Raw genomic sequence first — 20,263 nt, forward strand, 5'->3', positions numbered from 1 at the left:
TCTACCAAAAATACAAAAATCAGCCAGGTGTGGAGGCACACACCTGTAGTCCCAGCGAGTCAGGAGGCTGTGGCAGGAGAATCGCTTGAACCCAGGAGGCGGAGGTTGCAGTGAGCTGAGATTGTGCCACTGCACTCCAGCCTGAGACAAAGCAAGACTCCGTCTCTAAATAAATAAATAAATAAATAATTCATCCATTTCAGAGAAAAAAAAAAAAAAAATAGGCAAAAAAAAAAAAAAAAAAGGGGGGGTTCGGTGGGGGCAATTATCTGGGGCTTGGTAGATCACGCCCCAATCCCGTCACTTTGGGAGGATAAAGTAGGTGGATGTATTTAACTAGACTGCTTGAGCTCAGGAGTTTGAGACCAGCCTGGTCAACATGGTGAAGCCCTGTCTCTACCAAAAATACAAATAATTAGGTGGGCCTGATGGTGCAGGCCTGTGGTCCTGGCTACTCAGGAGGCTGAGGCAGGAAAATCACTTGAGCCTTGGAGGTAGAGATTGCAGTGTGCTGAGATCACACCACCGCGCTCCAACCTGGGTGGACAATGAGACTCCCGTGTCAAAAAAAAAAAAAAGGCAATTAGTAAAATAGTAGATTTAAACCTAAATGTGTCAATAATTAAATTTAAGGAGACTATGTCAAGACAAAAGCTAGGCCGGGCGCGGTGGCTCAAGCCTGTAATCCCAGCACTTTGGGAGGCCGAGGCGGGTGGATCACGAGGTCAAGAGATTGAGACCATCCTGGTCAACATGGTGAAACCCCGTCTCTACTAAAAATACAAAACATTAGCCGCGCATGGTGGCGCGTGCCTGTAATCCCAGCTACTCAGGAAGCTGAGGCAGGAGAATCGCCTGAACCCAGGAGGCGGAGGTTGCGGTGAGCCGAGATCGCGCCATTGCACTCCAGCCTGGGTAACAAGAGCGAAACTCCGTCCCAAAAAAAAAAAAAAGACAAAAGCTGTCCTAATTTTTTTTTTAAACCTGCTTATAAGACACACTATTAATAGAAGGATTACAGAAAGCTTGAAAATAAAAGGAGAAGGCCGGGCGCGGTGGCTCACGCTTGTAATCCCGGCACTTTGGAAGGCCGAGACGGGTGGATCACGAGGTCAAGAGATCGAGACCATCCTGGTCAACATGGTGAAACCCCGTCTCTACTAAAAATACAAAAATTAGCTGGGCATGGTGGCGCACGCCTGTAGTCCCAGCTACTCGGGAGGCTGAGGCAGGAGAATTGCTTGAACCCAGGAGACGGAGGTTGCGGTGAGCCGAGATCGCGCCATTGCACTCCAGCCTGGGTAACAAGAGCGAAACTCCGTCTCAAAAAAAAAAAAAAAAAGAAAAAAAAGAAAAGAAAAGGAGAGGAAAAGAGAAACCATACCAACATTATCCCAAAGAAAGGTTAAGTAGCTATACTAATGGCAAGCAAAACAACAGCCTTGTTTGAAATAGATATCTGAAAATTCCAGAAGGATTCACAAGGAAGATGAAGCAATTTTCAATGTATATGCACCTACTATAATTGCCTCAAAATAGTAAAATAAAAAATAGAAAGGAGTAAGATAGTCCACAAATCACAGTGGGAGATTTTAACATACTTCCCTTGGTAACTGATAGAACAAGCCCACAAAGACTTGGTAAGGATATAAAAGATCTGAATAATAGAAGTAATAAAATTGACTTGATTGGCACAAAGTAAACTACATATAATAGCTACAGAATCAACTTTTTTTTCAGGGCCACATGCCTGAAGTTTCCAAACTTAATCAATAGCAACTCTCAACAAATTTTAAGTGATTGAAATTATACAGAGAATGTTCTTTAATGAAAGTGGAATTAAGCTAGAAATAGATAATAAAAAGATAATTAGGAATTCCCATACATTTGGGATTTTATTTGGTTTCCAAAAGTTTTATTATGATATGCCCAGATGTGGTTTTTTAAAAAAATACTTATTTATTTTTTTGAAACACAGTCTCATTCTGTCAGCCAGGCTGAAGTGTAGTGGCACAATCACAGCTCACCACAGCCTCAACCTCCCAGGCTCCGGTGATCCTCCTACCTCCGCCTCCAGAGTAGCTAGGACTACAGGCTCCCGCTACCATGCCTGGCTAATTTTTGTATTTTTTGTAGAGACAGGTTTCACCATGTTGCCCAGACTGGTCTCAAACCCCTGGGGCTCAAGCGGATCTACCCACCTCGGCCTCCAAAAAATGCTAGGATTACAGGGATGAGAGTCACTGCACCTGTCCAATTGTGGTTTTACATTGAAAAATAAAAATAAAATTCTAAGTCCCCAACTGAATGGACCCCATCTTAGCCAGGGAGACCCCAGAGAAACCTTGGAAACTGAGTTCGCAGCAATGAAGGGATTAGAGGTCCAACATGCCTCATTATACCTACTCCCTCACCAACTGCCATTAGGCTTTCCTCCCCAAGGGCTAAACCAGAAACCAGCCCTTTCAAGACTCCACATTGATCATGTCAATTACTAGCATATCTCCCCAGGTAGAGAATAAAAATAATATTAATCAGTCCTTCACCCCTCTGCCTCTATTTCCTTTTCTTCACCTTACCTTATGTAAAATGTAGATTTACTGGGCACTAACCAAAGTCTCATAAGTCTGTAATCATTCATCTCACTGCCACCCTCACACCCTCCAGACTTTTAAGGAAAAAAATGTATGGCCGGGCGCAGGTGGCTCACACCTGTAATCCCAGCACTTTGGGAGGCCGAGGCGGGCGGATCACAAGGTCAGGAAATCCAGACCATCCTGGCCAACATGGTGCAACCCTGTCTCTACTAAAAATACAAAAAACTTAGGTGGGTGTCGTGGCGCATGCCTGTAATCCCAGCTCAGGAGGCTGAGGCAGGAGAATGGCTTGAACCAGGTAGTTGGAGACTGCAGTGAGCCAAGATCACGCCACTGCACTCCAGCCTGGCGACAGAGTGAAACTCCGTTTCCAAAAAAAGAAAAAAACAATGCATAAATACTAAACCTCCTGAGAACCTCTTTGGAAAAAAACGTTTCACAGATATATCTGAGGCTGTTTTTTTCCCCTGGGCATGCCCTCAAGCTAGCTCAATAAACCTCAATGACTGAGATTTGGGCCTTAGTTACTTATTTTGGTTGTGGATATTTATCCAACTTGAGTTCAAGATCATAGGCTTGTTGTGTTTCTCTAGCTGTAGCAAATCCTCAGCCATTTTAATTGACTATAACCTCTCTGAACTACTTCACCATTTTCCTCCCTTGCATACACTGCTCCAGCCACAAGGGTTCTTTGCTGTTTAGAAAGGATCAGTCTTGTTTTTCCTTTGCTTGGAATTCTCTTCCCTCAGATATCCAAATGGCCTGCATCTTTACCTGATCTCTAAATGTCACCTCGGCAAGGCATTGTGGCCATTCTACCTAAAACTGCAAAGCCATCCCACTTCAGTACTCCTAACCTTCCTTCCCTACTTTCTGGGACATATATCACTTCTCATTTGGCCCTTTTCTGTCCCTTCCGCAAATGCAGGCTCTATAAAGGCAGAAATTTTTGTTTTGTTCACTGCTGTAACTCAGTAACTAGAACAGTGCCTGGAATACAACATATACTTCAGAGATATTATATAGCCTTTCTTTATTTTTCCAGGTCACTTCATCTGCAGAGCCTTCCCTGGTGATCCAATTATCACATCATTTGCATGAGAATATTATGTATTTTTTTTCTTTTTTTTTTTTTTGGAGACAAGAGTCTCACTCTATTGCCCAGGCTGGAGGGTAGTGGCACAATCTTGGCTCACCGGAACCTCCACCTCCCAGGTTCAAGCAATTCTTCCGCCTCAGCCTCCCAAGGAGCTGGGACTACAGGCATCTGCCACCATGCCCAGCTAATTTTTGCATTTTTAGTAGATGGGGTTTCACCATATTGGCCAGGCTGGTCTTGAACTCCTGACCTCAAACAATCTGCCCACCTCGGCCTCTCAGAGTGCTAGGATTACAGGCGTGAACCACTGCACCTGGCCACATTTTGTATTTCCTTTTTTTTTTCCCTGTCCACCTGCAACTGTCTTGAGTTACAAGCATGTTGTCTTTCTAACACAAAGGTCAGCAGCCTTGAACAAACTGCTCTGCAGATATGTACCTGTAACAGAAACACACACAGCTGTAAGAACAAAGGCCCAACAGGCACTAACAGAATACTTAAATTTGAAGGGTGCATTTATTTTGTGGCCCATTCCCCACTCACCCCTATTTCACTCTGGAGCACCAGGGGATACTGAATTCCACAATAAAAGATCATTCCTTATAGTGAATGTGCTGGCTAGCAAAAAGCAAATTTTTGGAAAGGTCAGGATTGTTTGATGTAGAGTCTAGAACATCAAAAATGGCAGGTCTAATACAGAAAATTGGAGGAAAGGAGTGTGGTTTGAGAGTGGGTACCTGGATTAAAAAGAAGTCACATAATTTAAGGAATTAGGAGAAACAAAGCCCTTTTTAAACTTCATTATATAATCTTGATTCCTAGATAACTTTGTTCCCCATCCATCAAAACAGAGACTTAAAGAAGCAAAACTAGTTCACTAAGTCAACAAAGATCCTTAAAGGGGGTGGACTGTATCTGAAATCTCCAAAAAGGCTGAGTAATTTGACAGAGCCTCAAATAATTTTGATGCCTCCATACTCCTTTTCAGATCTAATATGTACAAGCAGCACTCTGGTCACCCTTTAGCTGCACAGTACACAAAATATTTATTAAAAAAGGTCACAGAAACTGTTGTCTCCATTATTTGGAAGAAAATGAGGACAAACTTCAGGATCTGACTTGGCTCATTGTTTCAAACAAACATATTTGGATGTGCTGGAAAAGACAAGAAAGTGGGAAAGACAGAGACCAAGTCACTTAAGCCATGTTAGAGACCTGTCATAATTCATTGGTAATACTGAAAACCTGTTTTGCACAGGTACTATTTTAGGTATGTGTAATAGAACAATGGGGGGAAATAAATTAAAAATTTATGTTTTCATGGAGCTTGCATTCTATCAGGAAGCAGACAATAAGCAAAAGTACTACAAAATACACTGCTAATTGTTATTAAAAAAAAAAACACAAAAAACAAAGATTTTGGGACAGTCATGGTAAGGAGCGGCAGCTGTTACAAATTTGAATAGGGTAGTCAACTGGCCATGGGAAACAGAGTTGGAAAGCATTTGAGTATCATATTTCCTAATTATATAAATCCCATTTTTGAAACGATTGGCTGAAGATGGTGGCTTACACCTGTAATCCCAGCACTTTTAGAGGTCAAGGTGGGAGGATCACCTGAGCTCAGGAGTTCAAGACCAGCCTGGGCAACAGGGTGAGGAGACCCCATCTCTATTTAAAAAAAAAAAAATGCTAGGTGAGACAAAGAAAGGCATTTAAGAAAAACATTCCCAGATGATACCTCTCATTTATTTTTACCAAGTTGTAGTCTCCTCTACACTGATGAGTAGTGGTATCAAACCAAATACACAGCTACGTTTTCTGGGCTTTGTGATTCAATGGCATTCACTTTAACCTCACAAAGGGGAAAATGGGTTGGATTTGTTCAGTTAGATTTCAGAAGATATTTTAAAGTTTGACTAGTCATAAAACTCTTACACAATATTAGCTATAAAAGAAATTGTTTATATACTTTAAACCCACAATATTTTAATGACTGATTTCAATAGGATTGGACCATGTAATCACTACTCCCTTTTAAAATTTATATCAATACATTGCTGTGGTGGATTTTCCTTTACCCAAATTACCTGAGTAATCATGTAAATCGTTATCATTCTACAGATAGTGTGTAGGACCCTAGATTGGAAATATAGCTCATTGAAATTTAAGTTCAAACTACCTTTTGGTGGTTAGCCAAACCTTGGTATCAATTTTTTTTTTTTTTTTTGAGACAGTCTGTCACCCAGTATGGAGTACAGTGGAGCTATCAAAGCTTTTTATAACCTCAAACTCCTGGGCTCAAGCAATCTTCCCACCCTAGCCTCCCAAGTAGTCAGAATTACTGGCAAACATCTGGCCAAATTTTTTTGGTAGAGATAGGGTCTTGCTGATGCCCAGGCTGGTCTTGGCCTGGCTTCAAGCCATTCTCTAGCCTCAGCCTCCCAATTTGCTGGGATTACAGGTGTGAGCCATAGCACCCAGCCTGTCTTTCCTAATACAGCTCTAAACTGGTTTCAATCCTTAAGTGATCATCTCTATCCCCTTTCAGCTCCTAAGTTTTCCATAAACAGTATTTGGATTCTCTTGTTATTTCTGAGACAGCGTCTCACTCTGTCACCCAGGCTGGAGTGCAACAGTGTGATCATAGCTACTGCAGCCTCAACCTCCTGGGCTCAACCAATCCTCCTGCCTCAGCCTCCAGAGTAGCTGGGACTCAGGCTCATGCCACCACACTCAGTTTTTCTATTTTTTATAGACAGGTTTTTGCCATGTTGCCCTGAGCTCGAGCAATCTTCCCATCTCAGCCTCTCAAAGTGTTGGCAATTACAGGCCACTGCACTCAACCATAAATACTAGTTTGTAATCTCTAGTAGGAGGGCTACTGTACGTCTTTTCCCCCTAGGAAAGTGTCATTACTTTGATATTCTAATTTATTCCTTGTGTCTTTTCAAGTGTATTCCATGGTTCTCTCAACATTAAGTTCCATTAAATTTTAGTTCAAGAATAAAGCACAGCTCAGAAACATAAAAAAAAATCTAAAATCTTTTTTTTTTTTTTTGAGACGGAGTTTCACTCGTTACCCAGGCTGGAGTGCAATGGCGCGATCTCGGCTCACCGCAACCTCCGCCTCCCGGGTTCAGGCAATTCTCCTGCCCCAGCCTCCTGAGTCGCTGGGATTACAGGCACACGCCACCATGCCCAGCTAATGTTTTGTATTTTTAGTAGAGACGGGGTTTCACCATGTTGACCAGGATGGTCTCGATCTCTTGACCTCGTGATCCACCCGCCTCGGCCTCCCAAAGTGCTGGGATTACAGGCTTGAGCCACCGTGCCCGGCCTCCTAAAATCTTAATCTTAAAAATTAAAAAGCTTCCAATCTAAAAATGCATACCACTTTAAAATATTAATACGATGTTATTAAAATTCCTGTGCTTGATTCGGCAGCACATACTAAAATTGGAACGACATAGGCCAAGAGTGGTAGCTCATGCCTGTAATCCTAGCATTTTCAGAGGCCAAGGCAGGAATATCGCTTGAGCCCAGGAGTTGGAGAGTAGCCTGGGCAACGTAGTGAGATCCTACCTCTATAAAAAATAAAAAAATTAACGGCATAGTGGTACACACCTGTAGTCCTAACTACTTGGTAGGCTGAGGTGAGAGGATCCCTTGAGCCCAGGAGGCTGAGGCTGCAGTCAGATGGATTGTGCACTGCACTCCAGCCTAGGTGAAAGAGTAAGACCCTGTCTCCAAAAAAAAAAAAAAAAAGATTTAAATGACCCCTAGACAAAGATGACATACAAATTCATCAAGCATTCCATACAAAAACAGGAAAATCCTTTCATATATTACAACCAGTAGCGCTTAACTGAAATTATTGAAAATTACTCCTGTCCCCTCAAGCACTGAATATACCATTACCACCCCTCCAATAGTAGAGCTTCAAGCCAAAACTAGTCTTTTCTATAAGTAACATGAAAATTGTTCATATTTTCCAGGTACAGATGAGTGGACAAAACTTAATTTGTACAAAGGATTTTAGTGCATACAAATAGTCATCAAATAAGGTGATTTTTGACCAGGTTAAATTATATGATCATCCCTTTAATTCACTATTTACCAACTGCTTTCCTGCCAGGGAACACAGGAAATAAAACTTTTTGCTGAATAAGCCATAGATGAAGATACTAGTGGTGGAACTGGCTCACGGATACAGATTGCTCTGCAAAGTTCTACGCATTTACTGTTTTAATAACTATTCCAATAAAAGGATTTTTAAAAGAGATCTTTTAACACATCCACTTACACAAATGAGTTATATACACACAAAAACTAACTGGAAATACTTCTTCACATTTTCACTGTAACCATTTGCTTGTCAAGGGAAGGCATAATGAATACAGTCAAGGCTAAAGCTACAATGTTAAACTCAAAAAAGGTCATTTGTAATTTAAGTGCTCTCTTGTATAAAGCATCAGAAAGTTAATACAAGTACTAGTCTTAAGCAGTCACACAAGTCTAAGCCACATTTATTTGCACATGAATAGTAATGGGCAACAGATACTCCAAGTTCATACAAATTGGTAAAACAACAAAGTTAATAATCACTTGGTACACTTGTGTGTTATCTTGCTTACATATTAAAGCCTAGATGAATTTCCTTCATTTTGTAGACTTCCATACAATACTTCCTTAAACAAAATTCTTGAAAACACATATTGGCATGTATCAGTTAGAGCCAACACAAAAGTTAAGACAAGACAAACTCAAAAACCAAGTCTGAAAGATACTTTTCTAATTCCCTCCCCTAAAAAGAAGTGATTTTCTTTAACAGATGTATATGCTATAAATCACACAAGTAACCGTGAAGACAAAAGAATGATGCTTTCATCATCAGGAAGAAAATGCCAACCAGATCATAATGTTTAAAGGTATCTACTAAATATATGGTTAAAATATGAGAAATGGGGGGGAAATGCTTAGATTAAAACAATAAGGGAGATTTGAAAGTAGCAAACGATTTTAAAGGAAACTGTTCCCCCTCAAAACTGCAAAGATTTGACTCTGACAACTCAAAATTGTCTAAGGCAAATAAAAACGAGGAAACCTTCAAAAACATTCTAATCACGTGCAGTATCTAGTGTTAAAAATTGAAAGCGATAAAGAGGATATTTATTGTACAAGTGTCAACAAGGACATCCCAAAAATAATGAAATAAACACACATTTATTTCTACAAAAGCAATGTATGATACAGAATTAGAAGGGAACAGACTTAAAGATTTGCCTATTAAAATATACAGATTCTTACTGGAGAGTATAGGATATTTAAAAAAGATGACAAGGGATATTAATCTTTTTTTATTATTATCATTTTTACATATTTTGGGACCTCACATAATTTTGATAAATAACTCTTACAAAATTATGCAAAAAGTACAAGAATGTCTGGTAAACAAACAGTCTATTTTCCAAAAAGATTTTTTACAACATGCAATTCTTAAGGCAGCATCCTCCTTACAAGGAAAGGTAATCCTTTTACATCAAGAAATCTTCTGCTGCAAAGAATGGCTAAGAAAGCCTGGCTTCTTCCATTAACGCCTTTTGTCTTTCCTGTCTGATTTTCGGTCTCTTTCACTTCTTGAAGATCTTTTGCCTGATCGACTACTCTCTGATATAGACCTCTTTCTGTCGGACCGGGAATTCTTATCCTTTGATCCTTTTGTATCTCTACTACTACTGCCTTTTGAAGATTTGTGACTTCTTTCTAGTCCTGAAGTATCCCTTCTCTTCCGATCCACGCTCCTTCTGTGCTTTCTATCTCTATTATGTCCCCGGCCCCTACTCCGACTTCTACTCTCACTACTACTACTAGTGCTGCTGCTACTGTCTCTGCTGCTGCTGCCACTTGTGCTGGAGCTGCTACTGGAACTACTTCGACTGCTACTACTTCCACTGCTGGAACTACTTCCACTGCTGCTACTGGTTGAACTGCTACTAGAACTACTGCTGCTACTACTTCGACTTCTACTCTTGCTTGTTTTATTTCTAGCTCGACCTCTACTTCTGCTCCTAGTTTTGGTTTTGCTCTTGCTCTCTGGATGTACTGTCAAGACTGGCTCTACTGGTACCTCAGTGAGTTTCACAGACTCTACAGGAAACTCCTTCCTCTCAGGCAGTAAATGCCCTTGCTCCTGAGTAACTTGGGGTGTTGGCTGTAAAACAGTTAATGACAAATTCTCAGGCTGAGAGGGAGGCTGGGACTGGAGTACTGGTTGGGACTGAGATTGAAGCTGAGGCTGAGGCTGGGGCTGAGACTGAGATTGGGGCTGGGGCTGAGGATGAGGCTGAGGCTGAGGCTGAGCCACGGGCTCAGGTTGGGGCTCAAATTCTTTTTCTTCTTTTTCCTCAGACTCCTTTTCCGTGTCTAAAGCACTGACATTCTCTTTCCCAGGAGAAAGGGCTTTACATTCTTTATCTGGCTCAATTTCAAATTCCATCTCTGGTTCCAATTCTTTGCTAGCTTCATTTTCTGAAGGTTCTACACTTTCAACTCGATTAGTTTCCATTACCTCCTGGTCAGGAATTACATGTTTGACATTCTCAACCATCTCTAGTACATCCATAACTTCTTCAGGCTGACTATCCTGCTGCTTCTCACTTTCCCTTACCTCAGTTTCCTCCTCCATCTTAACCTCCATTTCCTGTTTTTGTTCTTCCTCCTCCTGTTCTTTCTCTGCATCGCTATGAACAATCGCTATTTCCTTTTCCTCTTCCTCTCCTGCTTCCTCTATTTCTACATCATTGTGCTGATTACCTGTCTCCTCCAACTCTTCCTCTCGCTGAGCCACCTTACCCTCTTCTTGCTCCGCCTTCTGTTCTTCATTACGCACCACCTGATGCTCTTTTTCCTTCATTGATTGTCTTCTAGGCCTAGCCTCCATTTTATTTATTTGTTCTGCAAATTCAATGCGTCTACCTTCAAACAAAGCTAAAAAATAAAAATTTACATGTGTAAAATTTACTGATTAAGAAAATTCAAAGCCACAATTTTACAACTGGTCACAAGTTGTTATTAAGCTTCATCTTTGTTTTTTGTAAAGTGATGACAAAAGATTATGGCAATTATAATCACAAACTGACATAAAATTAAACAAGCAAAGATCCATGGGAAATCTACATACTAGAAATTAGTAGTGGACAAAACTAGATATTTTCTAACCTATGAAGATCAATCTTTATGTTTGACAAAAAATAAAACTTCTGTAAAACAGAACCAGTTTTGACATAAAATCATATATATCAATTTTTTTGATCCCAAAGAGACAAATCATCATCTCAGCAGTGTCTACCCTTCCATCTGTGTTCCAGCTAAAAACTGTTGATATTCACATTTGTCTTGTTTTATTAGCATTTTATCAGGACACTAAATGTAGCATACAAAAAAAAGTAATCTTACACAAATGCTTAAGGAACACAGATAAGCACTGCCTACAAGATAACTTGCAGATTAAATTCCATCATGAAAACCAATATTCCTATATTACCAACTCATCAGCATCTCAGAATATTTATTTAAAAAAACAAACCAAACACAGTAAATCAATCACTGAATCACAATTATTTTAGAAAACAAACAAATGTGTATATATGAATGTATTATCTTACCCACTAAGAAAAATTCAACTGACCTCTTCATGTACTTACCATTCATTTTTCTCTGTGACTCTTCTATTAGTTTTTGGGTAGCTGGACACATTCTTCCAGGAATATAAAACAAATGGGGCTTTGTTTTAGTTCTTATATATTTAATTATTTTGGCATTATGTTCATTCCATTCTTCTTGCTAAAGAAAAGGTAAACGGTCAGTGGTTTTGTAAACCTGAAGGATTACCAATCTTACAGTTTCGTATCATTACTCACCAGCTGCGCAAGCTCAACTTTCTGTTCCAAAAGCCGCAGTTCTGTCTGTTTAGCACGCCTCTCTTCAAACAGTTCTCTCCTTTCATTTTCAACCTGCTTTCTCTCTTCTTCTGCCTGAACTTCAAGTTTTTGTTCAATTTCCTGGCGCCGCTTTTGCTAAAAATTAAGTATCTTTCTTTAATACTTATGTGTTAAAATAGATACACGACAAGGTATATTTGATTTCAATTCAATTATAATAAAAAACTATTATTACACATTCCAATTATGAGAAACATTACAAAGGCGGGTGGATCATCTGAAGTCAGGGGTTTAAGACCAGTCTGACCAACATGGTAAAACCCCATCTCTACTAAAAATACAGAAGAATTAGCAGGGTTTGGTCATGTATGCCTGTAATCCCAGCTACTTGGGAGGCTGAAGCAAAAGAATCACTTGAACCCAGAAGGCTGAGGTTGCAGTGAGCTGAGATCATGCCACTGCACTCCAGCCTGGGCAAGAAGAGCCAAACTCCATCTCAAATTTTTTTTTTTTTTTTTTTTACTATGGAAAGGTTATCTGCAGGCTAAAGTTGGCTCATGCCTGTCCATCATCCCAGCACTTTGGAAGGCCAAGGTAGGCAAACTGCTTTGAGCTCAGCTCAGCCCAGGCAACATGGTGAAACCGGGTCTCTAACAAAAAAAAAAAAAAATTTTGCCAGGCATTGGGCCTATAGTCCCAGTTACACAGGAGGCTGAGGCTGGAGAACTGCTTGAGCCCAGGAAGCACAGGTTGCAATGAACCAAGATTATGCCACTGCAGCACGCCAACTGTTTTAGAGTAAGACCCTGTCTTTAAAAAAAAAGTATCTGCATATGCTTCACTTTTTATTTTTTGGAGACAAGAGTTTCGCTCCTCTTGCCCAGGCTGGAGTACAATGGCGTAATCTCCACTCACTACAGCATACACCTCACAGGTTAAAGTGATTCTCCTGCCTCAGCCTCCCAAATAGCTGGGATTACAAATGCATGCCAACACACAAGGCTAATTTTGTATTTTTAGTAGAGATGGGGTTTCACTATGTTGGCCAGACTGGTCTCCCAACTCCTGACCTCAGATGATCCACCAGCCTCGGCCTCCAAAAGTGTTGGGATTAGACACATAAGCCACCGCGTACAACCGCTTCACGTTTTCAATTCAGCATACCAACTAACTAGAACTTAGCACTTGGTACTGACTGTGATTTGTCTTTCAGGAAATGGAGACTGAGGCTTTTTTTCCACATATCTAAATTTCAACATTATTAGATATGGTATCAACAACTGTTATACTGCAACACAATGTTTAAGTAACGCTGTTAAACCAAGTTTCTACTTGGCTTTATTTTAGGCTTATGATTAAGTATTTCTGTTTTGTTTTGTTTTGTTTTTTTTTTTTTTGAGATGGAGTTTTGCCCTGTAGCCTAGGCTGGAGTGCAATGGCGCCATTTTTGGCTCACTGCAACCTCTGCCTCCTGAGTTCATATAATTCTCCTGCCTCAGCCTCCCGAGTAGCTGGGATTGCAGGCACCTGCCCCCATGCCCTGCTAATTTTTTGTATTTTTAGTAGAGACAGGGTCTCACCATGTTGACCAGGCTGGTCTCAAACTCCTGACCTTGTGATCCACCTGCCTCGGCCTCCAAAGTGCTGGGATTACAGGCGTGAGTCACCACGCTGAGCCACAGCTTGTCTTGAACTCCTGACCTAAGGTGATCCGCCTGCCTTGGCCTCCAAAGTGCTTGGATTACAGGCATGAGCCACCATGCCCGGCCAAGGCTTTTTTCAAAAAATGTTAATCTACTACTCTGACAACTTCAATATATCATATAAAACAAAACTTGGATAAATACCCTTTCTGTAGCGACAGTGGATTCTTGTTTAAATTTTTGAAGGGTACCCATCAACAAGCCAAATATTCGCCGGTTCCTATAGAACAAAATAAAAAAATGTAATGTCAACATGGTCCATTTCATTTAAACCCATCATTTTTTTTTTTTTTTTTTTTCCGAGACAGGGTTTCACTATGTTGGCCAGACTGGTCTCGAACTCCTGACCTCAAGTGATCCACCCGCCTTGGCCTCCCAAAGTGTTGGGATTACAGGCGTGAGCCACCGTGCCCGGCCAAACCCATCATTTTCTAAGAAATACTACAGGGCACTTGAACAATCCCTTAATTTTTCTTATAACTACATTATTCCACAGTAGTTTTTTTCCCCAGAGGGATACCTTTGCTTTCCCTTTTCATCCATATTTTGATCCTGGATAAGGTCTCTACGTGTACGCTCTTTGGAGGTAGCTACAACTGAAGACTGCAATGCTGGCTGCAGAAAAAGAAAATCTCAGTAATTTAACTAGAATATGGGTGGTATGCTTTTAAATGCAGTAAAGTGAAAGTACCATATTCATTTAAGTCCTTTCAATCTCAATACCTTTTTAACATCATCATCCTCTGGGTCACTTTCCTGGCGTGATTCTCTTCTGGTCCGACGCTCCCCGCCCAGCCTATTGTAGACAAAATTAATTTTTTTGAAACAGGATTTCACTATAGCACCCAAGGTGAAGTGCAATAGCACCATCATGGTTCACTGTGGCCTCGACCTCCTGGGCTCAGGTGATCCTCTCGCCTCAGCCTCCCAAGTAGCTGGGACTATATAGGCAGGAGCCGGCAGGCATGGCCAATGTTTCTGTGCTTATTGTAGGGATGAGATGTCACCATGTGCCCAGGTCGGCTTTGAACTCCTTGGCTCAAGCAATCTGCCAGCTTTGGCCTCCCCAAGAGCTGGGCTTACAGACATAAGCCACGGTGCCTGGCCAAAAATTAATTTAAATAACCCCTGAAATATTTATGTAACTACCCACCAAGGGCAAATGTCCTCTATTTCTGGGACTAGTTTCCAGAAGCTTTTTTCTATTAACTCTCCATCCCATTTTATTCTTTCATCCAGCAAAGAAAGGATAAAATTCGTAAACTAACGGCCAAAACAACTTTGCTCTCGTCTTTTCTAACTATTTCAAGCTGGTTAAATTTTTCAAGTACAAGTCAGAAAAAATGGTACTAATTGTCAATCTTTCCAATTTTACTCTTCACATGACCTTTATTTTGATAAAATTTGGATTATCATGAGTGCAGAATTGTGTTTTGAGGGATATTGGTTGTCTCAGTTCAGGCAAATACCAAGAAAAGTGGTATTTGGGGGGACAGTGGTATACTACTCAATTCTAATACTGATCAAACAACATTATTATTAACAAATATTTATATCTGTGTGCTACCTCAGAAACTAAAAAGGCCTTCAGCAATCTTTTTTAAAACTTACCTACTGACTGCCCCTTCAAGGTCTCTCTGTTTGGCTGGGGGTCCTCCTCCACTATCTGAGAATCCACGCCTGAAATTAAAAATGCTCAACATAAAGCACTTGAAATACAAGATAAATGGTATTTCCATTTGACAAGAGAATATGGTATGGTTGACCTTTTAAAAATCTTTCCAACTAACAATGGGCATTCATTCCAAAATGCTTTTGTAGTGTTACTTTAAACTATAAAAATTAAGTTCACACAAAACTGGTACGCTTGATATATTCTTCAGCTTCTAGTTTTTCAGGATAACTATATTTATTTACAAAGAAAACTAATCTGTCACAAGCATTAAACAAAACAAAGACAAACACTGGGTTATTGACTTTATCACAAGTTTTGTTCAAAGCAGTATCTTTAGTATAAAAAGTACCAGTAGTTTCAGCATGAGTAAAGTCCAAGGGAAATCTTACCTCAGTAATAAACTACCACGTCCTCTACCTCCACCAGGACCAGAAAGGGCCAGCAATCTGGCTTGGATGGGCCTGTAAGAGATTTACAAATCAGTACAAGATCCTATGTAGACATATCTGGTTGCACCACATACTTTCAGAGATGTGGATCACAAAGAGAAAAATCACAAAAGTTCCAAAAAGATAGTTTCAAATAAATCCAAGTGTCTGAAACAGGACATGAAGCACCATTTCATTTAACTTCCTTGTTTCTCCAGGACCAGTATCACAGAAATTACATTCACCTCAATGCCCCCGCACATTAACAACTCTGGGTCAGGTCCCCATCCCGCCATCCCCGAAGAAGCTGCACGTGGGCATGAGGCAGGGATGAGACGGCGGGTCGCGTCCTGCCCGGGTCTCGGGGCCAGCCCTGGGCTGGGTGTACGCCGAAGCGGTAAGGGGCTTTGTGCTGCAGTTCCGGGCCTGCAGGGCCGAGGGCGGGAATCAGCAGTCCGGGTCTTCTCACAGGCAGAGAAAACATGCCGACGGCACCCAGGCGTCGCTCTCTTTCCTCAAGGACCGGAGACCAGGGCTCTACTGTGGGGCCTGGGGCCTCTCCACCTCAGCGAGTACAGAGTTCTACCGCCGCCCAGCGAACAGGCCTCGAGGTTCCAACCTTCTGAAGACTGGCCGCCTTCCCCACCCCCAATTCGCCCCGACCTGAGGGCTGCCTCTTCGAGTCCGAGTTCCCGTTAGGCTCTTACCTCACGTCATTCGGATCCCGCCCGGTGAGCTTGCGAATATTCTCATCCACGTTCTTAAGGCTCTCTTTGGCCTTTTCTAGCTGTTCCTGCAAAGTTCTCACTGCGACCGCCATCTTCTCCCTGCAGCAGACTTGCGACTGCTCTACAGGCCGCGCCGGGCTCTGCCGCGCCGCCGAGACGAGAAAGGAGTGACAGCCTGGATCAGCCAATGACGATGAGCGTTGTTTTCCGGCCTCAACCACTCAGCGACCGGAAGGGGGAGAACCGGCAGCCTTTGTGACTCTGGGCCAATGAAAAGTCGGCTAGGCAGTAATCTCCCTCCCCAGTTAGCTGCCGATGCCTGAATCTCGCTGCTAGCGCAGAGCCGGGGCGGGTTTGACAATCCCTGAGTTCTCGGAGACTTGGGCTCGCGAGCCTGCAGTTCTGGCAAGGAGAGCGCAGAGTTTTCCAGGCATTTTAACCTATGATGTAATGTGCCTTACTTCGTTTTAACCTAATCACACCATGGGAGGACTCAGCCAAGCCTCCTTTTCCTCCTTCCCCTCACCTTGGTTAATGATTTAATTAGGGAAGGGCGCGGCCATTCTGTTGGTGCGCATGCTCAGAGAGGGGGTGGGCGCGTGCTTTCCTCGGTTAGGTTTTTTTTTTTTTTTTTTTTGAGACGGAATCTTGCTCTGTCGCCCAGGCTGGAGTGCAATGGCGCTGTCTCGGCTGACTGCAACCTGCGCCTCCCAGGTTCAAATGATTCTCTTGCCTCAGCCTCCCGAGTAGCTGGGATTACAGGCATTCGACATCACGTCTGGCTAATTTTGTATTTTTAGTAGAGACGGGGTTTCTCCCTGTTAAGTCAAACTGGTCTCGGATTCCCGACCTCAGGTGATCCTCGCCCGCCTTGACCTCCCAAAGTGTTGAGATTACAGGCGTGAGCCACCACGCCCGGCCTGATTAGGTTAAATTGAGCAGAGGGAAGACAAAAAAAACTAGGAAAAATATTGATCATAATGGTTAACATTTGTTAGGAGTTGGTTTTATTCCAGACCCTCTGTGAAACCTTCTACATGCCTTATTCCTCACAAACTAAAAGTGAGGCTAAAATGCCTGTTATTACTGATAAGGAAATTGAGACGAGATAATGTAACTGTCTCTGGGTCACGCCAGTTGAGAATTAGTCTCTGATTAGACCCTGAGCATCTGAAAAGAAAGCAATCGCGAGACAGACAGGCGGTCATGATTGAGTTAGCCTCTTCACCTGGCGTAGAGCTGGTTACGACCAGGCCTAAGGGAGCGGCCCTATTGTTAGTGGGATCTGTGTGTGTTCTGCCCCACCTGCACTGCCAATGTGGGAACTGGTTTGGTTCTATAAATATATATATATAAATTGAAGCTCAGAAAACTTTTTTCACAGGCCGGGCGCAGTGGCTCATGCCAGTAATCCCAGCACTTTGGGAGGCTGAAACAGGAGTTGGAGACCAGCCTGGCCAACATGGTGAAACGCCCACCTTTACTAAAAATACAAAAATTACCCGGTAGTGGTGATGCATGCCTGTAATCCCAGCTCCTCGGGAGGCTGAGGCAGGAGGATCGCTTGACCCCAGGATGCAGAGGTTGCAGTGAGCCGATATTGCACCACTGCACTCCAGCCTGTGTGACAGATTGAGACTGTCCCAAACAAACAAAAAACATTTTTCCACAGAAACAATGCTATAAACAATCTCAGTTAGGTATCTATCTTCCTTGTACAAAGCATTAGTGGGCCCAGTGTATTAATTAACTCAAGCTACCTCTTTGCTTCAGCCACCTTTTAGCGCTTCGATTGTGTATCAGTAGTAAGGTAGGCTTTGAAAATAAAGCCTAGAACAGGATGGTTGTGATTCCTTCTTGTGTGGAGTTTGTAGGCTTCCAAAGGAACCATGATCATTCATTAGTTCAATAAAAACTTATTGAGTGCCCACCATGTGTCAGGTGCTATTCTAGGCACTTGGATGTATCATTGTGCAATAAAGATCTCTGAGCAGGTCCAGTGGATTGTGCTTGTAATCCCAGATACGTGGGAAACTGAGGTGGGAGGATTGCTAGAGCCAGGAGTTAAGACCAGTCTGGGCAACATAGCAAGAATCCTGTCTCTAAAAATAAAAACTTAAAAATTGTACTGGGGAGGCTGATGTGGAATGATTGTTTGAGCCCAAGAGTTTGAGGCTGCAGTGAACTCTGATTGCACCACTGCACTCCAGCCTAGGCTACAAAGCAAGACCCATCTCTAAAAATCCCAGCACGTTGGGAGGCCGAGGCAGGTGGATCACCTGAGGTCAGGAGTTCAAGACCAGCCTGGCCAAAATGACAAAATCCTCTTTCTAATAAAATACAAAAATTAGCTGGGCATTCCACGTCAGCTGGGCATGGTGATGCATGCCTGTAATCCCAACTACTTGGGAGGCTGGGGCAGGAGAATCGCTTGAACCAGGAAGGCAGAGGTTTCAGTGAGTGGAAATCGTGCCACTGAACTCTAGCCTGGGCAACAGAGTGACACTGTGTCTCAATAAATAAATAAATTGTATAGCATGTTAGCAGGAAGTGCTGTAGAAGAAAAAAATGTAGAGATGAATAATGGGGATGAGAATTGATAATTACTTAATTCTGATTGTGAGCATTCTTAGCTTCATTGATCTTATTACAGCTCTGTGTACAACCTTAGGCAGTACCTGAGGCATAAGAGTGTGATAATAGTACACCCTATTCAGCAAGTGTAAGAACGTTTCCATGTGTGGTCTGCCCGGTAATCCCAGCATTTTGGGAGGCTGAGGCGAGCAGATCACTTGAAGGTCGGTAGTTCGAGGCCAGTCTGGACAACATGATGAAACATGGTCTCTACTAAAAATAGAAAATTAGTCCTGTGTGGTGGCAAGCGCCTGTAGTCTCAGCTCCTCAGGAGGCTGAGGCAGAATTGTTTGAGCCGAGGAGGTGAAGTTTGCAGGCAGTGAGCCAAGATTACCCCACTGCGCTCTAGCCTGGGCAACAGAATGAGACTCTGTCTCAAACAAAACACACATACACACACACACACACACACGCACACGCGCGCACACACACAGAGTCTATTCCTGCTTCCATAGGATCTATTCCTAGGAGCCTGGGCAGTTTAACAGTCTGCTTTATGGAGAAGGAGCAGTAGGATGCTATGTTCAATATTTAGTAGGTCCAGGCCGGGCACGGTGGCTCACGCCTGTAATCCCAGCACTTTGGGAGGCCGAGGCGGGTGGATCACGAGGTCAAGAGATCGAGACCATCCTGGTCAACATGGTGAAACCCCGTCTCTACTAAAAATACAAAACATTAGCTGGGCATGGTGGCGCGTGCCTGTAATCCCAGCTACTCAGGAGGCTGAGGCAGGAGAATTGCCTGAACCCAGGAGGCGGAGGTTGCGGTGAGCCGAGATCGCGCCATTGCACTCCAGCCTGGGTAACAAGAGCGAAACTCCGTCTCAAAAAAAAAAAAAAAAAAAAAAAATTTAGTAGGTCCTCATTAAATATTAGTTTCCTTTCTATCCAAAAACAGACTTAAAAAAACTCATGTTATTGTGGTTGGAGAAGTCAACCTTGATAAACTGGCCAACTACTTTCTTTTTGACTTGTGTGGTGGACTTGGACTCCTTTTTCTTGATGGTAGTGATGAGGGTGATAATGTAATCTAGACATAAAGGACCTGATTTCACATAAGGGAAAATTTAGTGCTGGAAAAATTAAGATTATCATGGCAAACTACTCTTCAAAATTACACTATTTAGTTTTCTCAAAGGCTTAAGTGGAACTTTTATGCTGGATTTATGTGATGAATGGAATAAACTGATCCAAACATTAGAAGGGATGTGTTGGCCAGGCGCGGTGGCTCACACCCGGTAATGTGTGAGCACTTTGGGAGGCCGACACAGGCCGATCACCTGAGGGTGGGATCACCTGAGATCACCTGGAGTGCCACTGTACTCCAGCCTGGCCAACATGGAGAAACCCCATCTCTGGTAAAAAATACAAAAATAGCCAGGTGTGGTAGCAGATGCCTATAATCCCAGCTACTCAGGAGACTAAGACAGGAGAATTGCTTGAACCCAGGAGGCGGA

General features: G+C 42.4%; 1 protein-coding gene across 1 annotated transcript; it reads right to left on the reverse strand.

The window, feature by feature from the left end:
• Positions 1–8,196: 8,196 nt before the first annotated feature.
• On the reverse strand, positions 8,197–16,357 carry PNN (pinin, desmosome associated protein). The gene is made up of 9 exons (XM_032242494.1): positions 16,153–16,357; positions 15,407–15,478; positions 14,954–15,022; positions 14,066–14,138; positions 13,863–13,957; positions 13,487–13,562; positions 11,619–11,774; positions 11,403–11,541; positions 8,197–10,686 (listed from the first exon to the last, which is right to left on the reverse strand). Exons 1-9 carry the CDS (start codon positions 16,263–16,265, stop codon positions 9,290–9,292), a joined length of 2,190 nt encoding a protein of 729 aa, XP_032098385.1. The 5' UTR covers positions 16,266–16,357; the 3' UTR covers positions 8,197–9,289.
• Positions 16,358–20,263: the final 3,906 nt, after the last annotated feature.

Source organism: Sapajus apella, unplaced genomic scaffold, assembly GCF_009761245.1.
Source record: "Sapajus apella isolate SASKATOON/1434 unplaced genomic scaffold, GSC_monkey_1.0 scaffold50, whole genome shotgun sequence".
In the NCBI taxonomy this organism is placed as follows: Eukaryota; Metazoa; Chordata; class Mammalia; order Primates; family Cebidae; genus Sapajus; species Sapajus apella.